A 7,973-nucleotide genomic window follows, 5' to 3' on the forward strand; every position below is an offset into this window, starting at 1 on the left:
GAGGATGTCCTGCTGCAGCTGGTTCTCAGGTAGCTGTTGGGGCAGGGCTGAGGGATGGCTGATCCTGAACCTTCAGGGCTGTCGGTGCCTTGTGCACTGCTGGGGTGATGGGTTGCATGGGGGTTGCTTGTGCATGTCCTCTTGAAACCTGGCTTAGCCATGTAGTTCCACTGATGTTCTCCCAAACCCTGTCCTTCCTTCCTGATCTATCCTTTCTTTTGTGCTCTCTTTCCCAGGTATCTTGTCCCGTGTAACCATGTGATGCTGAGCCAGAAGCCGGCTGTGCGTGACGTGGACCTGTATGGACGAGCTGCAGACAAGTTTCTCTCCCTAATCCCACGCTGTTGTCGGCACCATGCCTCCAGCCCACCTCGTCCAGAGCATGCCTCGTGGGCACGAGGTGGGCCTAGCAGAGAGGCAGGGAGAAGGGAGGACACAACGGGTATGGCCTGGGTCCTGGGTAGCCTAGCAAGAAGGCGGGGCCAGGGTGGAAGGAGGGAGGTGGCCGTGAGTGGCATTCCATCTTTAGGGAAGTTGGTGAGAGGTGTTGGAGGGTGGATCATTAACTCTACCAGAGAAATTTAGCTTCTGAGCAGAGCCGTTCCTTTTCTTCACTCTGGTCATGCTCTTCTGTTTCTGTTGTTTTCATGGTGATGGTGGTGAGGGTGGTGTTGAATGAGGAAAAGCTTAATTTGAGTGGTGGAGAGTCAGCTGTCCGAATCAGTCACATTTGTGCTGCTCTGTTGGCTTCTCTTGTAGTTACCCATGTTGTGTCATCCCTCCTCCTGCACCTCTGTCTCTTTGATCCCTCTTATGTTTTTTCCCCTCAGCAGGCCCTGGAAGCCCAAGTGTTGACTCCTCTTCTGTGGTGACTGTACACCGGCCCTCTACACCATCTCGTCTAGCCCTCTTCCTGCGACAGCAGAGCCTGGGTGGCTCCGAGTCCCCAGCCCCAGCCCCTCGCTCACCAGGGCTTGCTACGTCCCCAGCCTCCAGCCCTGGCCGCCGGCCCAGCCCTGTGGAGGAGCCTGGTGAGCTGGAAGACAATTACCTGGAGTATCTGCGTGAGGCGCGCCGTGGTGTGGACCGCTGTGTCCAAGCCTGCCGTACCTGGTCTGCCCCCTATGATGGCGAGCGGCCCCCTCCTGAGCCTAGTCCAGTTGGCTCCCGGACTAAGAAACGCAGCCTACTGCCTGAGGAGGGCAGGGACAATGCGGGGGGAGGGGAGGAGGAAGAGCTGGGGAGTGGGGGGCTGGCTGGGGTGCACGGGAAAGCCTTGGCCACCTGCCCCCTCCCCAGCTCAATGGGCTGCCAGGACCATGGCCTGAGGGGGCCAAGAAGGTTCGTCGGGTGCCAAAGGAGGGAGCTGGGGAACCACTAGAGGACACTTCTGAGGGCATGGCAGGACTAGAGGGCTTTGGGCAGGAGCTTCGGGAGCTGGAGGTGGCATTGAGCAATGGGGGTGCTGGCTCTGAGCCCCCTCTAGAGCCTTCACTACCTCTTGAGGAGGAGGAGGCCTACGAGAGCTTCACCTGTTCCCCTGAGCCCCCTGGCCCCTTCCTCAGCAGCCCTTTGCGGACTCTCAACCAGCTGCCAAGCCAGCCCTTCACTGGTAAGCTACTTAGCCTAGGTCTTCTCCTTTGTGTACTCTTTGCATGTTCTTGACCTGTTTGTGCTAGTTTCTGAGACTTCTTGGCCATGTCATTCCTGTGTACTTGCCTAGCTCCTCATCCATTTTGCTTGGGTCCCCTCCAGATACATACCATGTCATACTGTGTCTCTGTGTCTGTCTGTACGTCTTCCATGCTTGTGCTGGTTTGAGTATTGACTTTTGTCTGAGCCTTATATGTCTGTCCTATGTGCATGTTCCAACTCTTCCTCAGTCTGGCCGTTTCCTGGAATGTGTGATCAGGATATTTTGTGTTTGGTGTTTCCTGGTAAATCACAGTAATACATCTGAACCATGTGGAAGACATGGCCTGTCCTGTTTGTGAGGCACCTGTAAATCATGCCGTTCCATGCTGTTCCCACCAGTGTATCTGTCTGGGTGTTGGGTCTCCTGTCAGCTCTTCTGTGGCCCACAGTCAGCTCTCTGATGTAGTTTCCTTCTTCAGCCCTGGCCTCCTTTCTCCCAGCCTCTTTAGAGAAGGGCTCAGTTTCAAGTTTCTCCTGTTTCCTATCCTTGTACCTTGCCTTGACTGCTCGGTAAGCCTTTCTAAGGGTTTATGGGTAGTGGTAAGAATTGCAGCAGATAGAGTGAAATACCTCTGGGTAAATTAGATCAGTGACATACCACAATCAGGGAAAATGACAGCGCTGGCCTTGACTCCTCCAGTTAAGTTCTTTTGGTTTCTTCCAAAGACCTTGGGGTTAGACCTGGCCTGAGTGGCTGGGCTAACTGCATTTTGTTTTTGTTTGACCCTGCTTTACCCAGCCCAGCTCGCACCTGGCTCTTGTCCCTCCTCTACATACCATCCTGGGGGTTGTTGGGGAGACACTTCTGGGAAGCTGTGTAGTGATTTGGACTAGACATTCCTTGAGTTAGTGTCCCATCTATGTCTTTGTTGCATGTAAATCACTTACTGTGATGCTGGTATATTGTGAGAACTCAGCATGTGGTAGTTCAGGATTATTATCTTGGGCGGATGGCAGGTAGTAGTTGACCAAGGCGCCACATGTCTTCCTCACATGTTTGTAGTGAGGTTATTGTGCATTGATCAGTACAATCAGTACACGTTCTAACTGGGCCTGGGATATACTGCCACACTGCTTGCACATCATCAGGGCTTTTGCTCTGGAGTAATAACAACTCTTGCAGACTATAGAGAATAGGTGTATTCATTTACTTAGCCTCTGCTTTGCTCTTTCCTTTTCTGTGCCACTAGAAGGTGGTGTGCAGGTTTTACCACTTTATTGAAGTGTTAACTGAAGCTCTCTGTCTTTTTTCTTCTTCATAAACTCATCTGAGCTTTTTGTCTTGCAAAAAAGTCCCCTGGAGATGATAAGGGATATCTTAGGACCTTGCTAAACCAAGAGTTGATTTAGAGCTAAGGCTAGTCATGTGTGTGTGGAGTGAAGACTGTTCTATGATCTTTTTCAGGATTCAGTGTCTCTTGCCCTTCATTGTTCTCCTGGCTTAATTCCTAGGGCAGTTCATAGGCACAGTCCCTTTCTCCCACAAATCCCTGACCAGATAGACTGTGATGGTTCTACTGTACTAGTGTTGGTGACCTGGCTCAGTTGAGGCCAATTCTTCTAGAAGGTCATTCTAATCCCTTCTGCTAGTCTCTTTTCCACCAAAGAGTCTGTCCTGGATCAGTTTTCTCTGGCCCTGAACTAAGCTCTTTTTTTCCCTACAGATTCTATCTTACCATTTTCGTTCCCAGTTCTTGAACAGACCTGATTATTCCTTTGGTTCTCCAAAGATTTCTCCCCTTTTAAGTTGATCAATATAGTCACCTTCTTTGCCTTCATTATGCTTTCTTGTGGCTTAATTTTTGACTCAGGTCTAGTGTTATTCTCTGTCTTGTGTGTAACTTTGTTTCTTCTTTTGGTTCTAATCACTTAGTCACTTGTTCTTTCTTCAGTTGTTCTCTTGGGTTAAGCTTTTTAAAAAATTGAGAAATATCATATAGCTTATAGTTATTATTGAATACTTAAAATTTGCTAGATTTTGACCTAAATGCTGTGTATCAGTCTCTCTTTGATCCTCTTAATAACCTTGTGATGTGGGTGTTTTTCTTATTTTAACAAGTAGGAAACTGTGCTTGGAGAGTTTTGATTCATCTAGTAATTTTACTAGTAAATGGTAGAGCTCAAATTTAATCAAGTCTGTCTAATTCCAGAGCCTGTGGTCTGGCTCTTCATCTAGAATGTGTATAAAGCTGGCATCTGGCCTTCTTGTGGGTCCATGTGGTGTCTGCCATTTTATCTTGTCCAGAATAGGCGTTCACAGGATATTTAAACATTCCCAGAGACTGAAATACAAATAATTTTCACCTAGTGGGGGATCTCGTTTTGGGGAGGAATGTGTGTGACGTGCACTGTGTTCAGGCCTTGTATCCTTGTGCCCACCTCCCCAGGCCCCTTCATGGCTGCGCTCTTTGCCAAACTCGAGAATATGCTGCAGAACTCCGTCTATGTCAACTTCCTGCTGACGGGGCTGGTGGCCCAGCTGGCCTGTCACCCCCAGCCCCTGCTCCGCTCTTTCCTGCTCAACACCAACATGGTCTTCCAGCCCAGTGTCAAGTCCCTGCTGCAGGTGTGCGATGCATGCGTGCATGGGTGCGTCCAGGCTCCACAGTGGGCCAGGCCCACAGCTGGAGTAGCCCTGGGGGTGCTGGGAACAGGCCCGGTGGGGCTAGAAAGCACTGTGTCAGTCTGAAGCCACCCAGAAATGTCATGAAGTTGTGCTTCATAGGTGCTGGGCTCTGTGAAGAATAAGATTGAGAGCTTTGCAGCCTCCCAGGAGGACTTCCCAGCACTGCTATCCAAAGCCAAGAAGTACCTCATTGCCCGTGGCAAGTTGGACTGGACCGAGGGCCCTGCAGCAGGACCTGCCCCCCGCCGATCTGATTCCCTAGGTGAGGTCTACCCTGCCACCGCCTCCCCATCTTCCCTAGGCAACTAACTAGCTCAGGTTAATTGAATTCTTATTAAGGTTGAAGCCTTGTGGTGAGAACTGGAGAGTTGCAGAGAGTGGACTCTTGATTTTATCTTCAAGTTTCTGGTCAGAGGAAAAATAGTTGTGTCCACTGAGAGCCAAATCAACAGTACCAGCAAAAACTACTCTAGAAGCTGGGGACAGGCAAGGGGACAGAATAGTTTCTAGATTGAGATTTTTTTTTTTTTAGGTTGCAATATTGTTAAAGTTTGGTAAAGGATATGACATTTGACACGGGTCTTGAGAGATGGGTAGGACTTGGGTGGCAAAGGAATGGGATGACTATTATTTGTTCAGGAGATAGGATGAACTGTTTAGCTGGAGCAGGGAATTTGGAAGGTAGTGGAACAGTTGGTAGTAAGGCTGGGAAGATATCATCACAGCAGAAGGTTCTCAGAGTAGAAGTTGGGATGGGTGGAAGTTGTAAACTTTTAGGCAGTGAGATACCAATTGGAGGTCCTATATGTGGGAGTGGAGAGATAAGTATGTAAGTTCATGTGCTAGGTGCATTGGAGTTAGGAGAAGATGGAGTCAGAAGAGCAATCAGGAAGCGTCTGCCATAATGCAGATGTGACGTGTGAGGCTTGAATTAGAACAGTAGAAATAGGAAGAATTTGATAAGGTGGAAGTGGGAAAGAAGTATTGGCAGAGTTTGGCGAGTAGTTGTGAGATATGAGGAAGAAGGAAGAGTTATATATGAAGAGTTATATATGATGTTTTAAATTTAGATCTTTTATCAGCAAGTATCTGAGTGCTTGAGCTTCCCAGGTGGTGCTAGTAGTAAAGAACCTGCCTGCCAATGCATTGGGCATAAGACATGCGAGTTTGATCCGTGGGTCGGGAAGATCCCCTGAAGGAGGTATGGCAATCTACTCCAGTATTCCTGCCTGGAGAATCCCTTGGACAGAGGAGCCTGGTGGGCTACAGTCCATAGAGTTGCAAAGAGTTGGACATGATTGAAGTGATTTAGCACACAGTGCATCTGCGTGCTTGCCATGTGGTGTTGTCTTTGGTACAGGAGACTCATGGAAGTGCAAGATGAGATCTTTACTTTCAAAAAGCTGATAATCTAGATGGGGACTAGAGGATTGTCATAACTGAGGGAGCAAGGTCCCAAAGGTGGTGGAAGTAAGTAGGATCCAGAGCACCAGGGAAATTTTTTCCCCCTTTGAGGCAATTGAGAAATCAAGGGAGGACATTATATCTACCAGTGGAGTTTTGAGATGTAGAGGAAATTTTAGGGAATTGAAGTCATCCTTTATTTGCTAATCAAAGTAGGAGGCAGAATAATACACTGAGCAAGAAAGCAGAGGTGAGATGAGGGCTTTCGGAGGAAAGTGTGTAGGTTGGGAAGAGTACCAGGAGGGTTATTATATAGCTGTGAAGGCCCAATTGAAGTTTCTTAGCATGATTTCCTCATGGTCTAGTGCCAGGAAGTAATCTTGCTTCCATAGTCCTGGTACTATGTTCACTGGGATATAGAGGTAAATAAGACAGAGTGTAAGCCCTTAAACTCACAGATTAATGTTTGAGGAGAAGACATGAGAACAAGTTATTGAAATGCAATGTGATAGGGCAGTAAAATGGGAAGTTGGTGGAGGCCAAATTAGAGGAGAGTTGGGGTTAGGGGGATTAGGCCAGGGATGAAAACATCAAGGAGAACAAAATTAAGGCAGAAGGGGCTACAGAAGCATGAGAAGAGCCTGGAGGGTTCCAGGGGGAGCAGATAGATGTGGATGCCAAAGCCAGGGGCTCTGTAGAGTCTCAAGAAGAGGTGGGAGGAAGTGTGTGAACCTGGTTATAATGGGCTCTAAAAGCCACATTTAATGTATCTGTTTAGTGTATATCTGTCACCAGTATTAGAGGGAGAGAATGGGAATGATATCATGATCTGGAGACTAGATCCCCAGAGTCTAGGCCCTAGGTCTTGGACAGGGACAAGAATACATCCAGGGCCAGCAGTGTCGGCAGGAAATTAGAGGAGAAAAGGCAGTATTTTCAGTGGTTCATTTGAACTGACATGTGGAGTTGTCTGGCCACAACCAGTGGGAGGGTAGCTTTGGTGGTTATAGGAAAGGAATTGGTGGAAGGCCAACTGGTAGCACAGGAGAGTAGATCTTGGAGGGATAGCAGTGTGTGACAGATCTGATAAAGTCACTGAACTCTGATTGCATATATAGCCCCTGTGGGTATTGAAGGAGCAGAGGATGTGGCTGAGGTGTCATAGATGGGCAGGGGGAAAGGGGAAGTGTTTGACTCCAGTATAGGAGCGTGCTGGGCAGCAGGAAGTAAGGGCATGTTACAGATGGGGGAGAAAGAGCTTAGTGATCTAGAATAGTGATTGGAAAGGGAGGAGCAGTAAGAGAATCCCTTAAGGTAAAGGGACCTGGAGAAGGGAGTGGTCCTGTCTGAAGTGTCTGAAGGATTGTGAAGTGTCTGAAGGGTTGACTGAGCCTGATGGTTGACTGGTGGGATGGCTGGATAGAGGGAAGGAGGCTGAGCAGGCAGCACTTAAGTGTTAAGAGTCCTAGTTGAAAAGTTCATGAACCTGGGAGGTGGGGGTAGGGTGAGGTGGGGAACTCTCCTCTCCCAGGCCAAGGGATTCTGCCTGACCTCAGCACCTTCCCGACACTTCTGTTTGTTCCCAGTGAAGAGCCGGAGGCCGTCCTTGGGGGAGCTACTCCTGCGGCATGCACACAGTCCAACCAGGGCTCGGCAGGCGGCACAGATGGTTCTCCAGCCTGGGAGAGATGGTGGCGCAGGACTTGGCCTAGGTGGGGGCTCCCCTGGGGCTTCGACGCCGGTCCTACCCGCCCGGGGTGGGGCCCCTGAGCGCCAAGGTGAGGCTCTGCGAGTCAAGAATGCTGTCTACTGTGCAGTCATTTTCCCTGAGTTTCTCAAGGAGTTGGCTGCCATCTCCCAGGCACACGCTGTCACCTCGCCTTTCTTGTTGGATACTTCCGAGGAGGGGTCTGACTCTCCTGTCTCAGGCTTCGGGCCCCTCAATCCTTAACTTTCTTCCATGGACAATCAGGGCCTTGAGTGGCCTGGGCTGGGGCCAGGGTGTAGGCTCCTTTTTATGTTTGGAGGCAGTGGCAAGAGGACTTTTTAATTTATTTCTGATGAATGTTTTCTGGAGAACTTGTTGCAATATGTATAAAAGGGAAATCTCTATTCTGTGCTCATTTTTCTTTCCCACCCTTTATCTGTGGGGCTGGGGCCCCAAGAAAGTTGTAAATAGATGGGGAAGTGGTCAGGGTGTGTTCTCTCTGGTGAGGACATGATGCCAAGGTTTCAAGGTACTTCTTAT

General features: G+C 49.2%; 1 protein-coding gene across 1 annotated transcript in view; it reads left to right on the forward strand.

Moving 5' to 3' along the window:
* Positions 1–7,967, forward strand: part of FAM160A2 (family with sequence similarity 160, member A2) — a 26,553-nt gene extending 18,586 nt beyond the window's left edge. The window contains 7 exon segments of the mRNA XM_010839142.1: positions 4–29; positions 237–400; positions 834–1,256; positions 1,259–1,612; positions 4,083–4,261; positions 4,421–4,583; positions 7,312–7,967. Of these exon segments, the coding sequence (XP_010837444.1) occupies positions 4–29; positions 237–400; positions 834–1,256; positions 1,259–1,612; positions 4,083–4,261; positions 4,421–4,583; positions 7,312–7,676 (1,674 nt within the window). The 3' untranslated portion in view covers positions 7,677–7,967.
* Positions 7,968–7,973: the final 6 nt, after the last annotated feature.

This window comes from Bison bison, unplaced genomic scaffold, assembly GCF_000754665.1.
Source record: "Bison bison bison isolate TAMUID 2011002044 unplaced genomic scaffold, Bison_UMD1.0 scf7180017864112, whole genome shotgun sequence".
NCBI classification, from domain to species: Eukaryota; Metazoa; Chordata; class Mammalia; order Artiodactyla; family Bovidae; genus Bison; species Bison bison.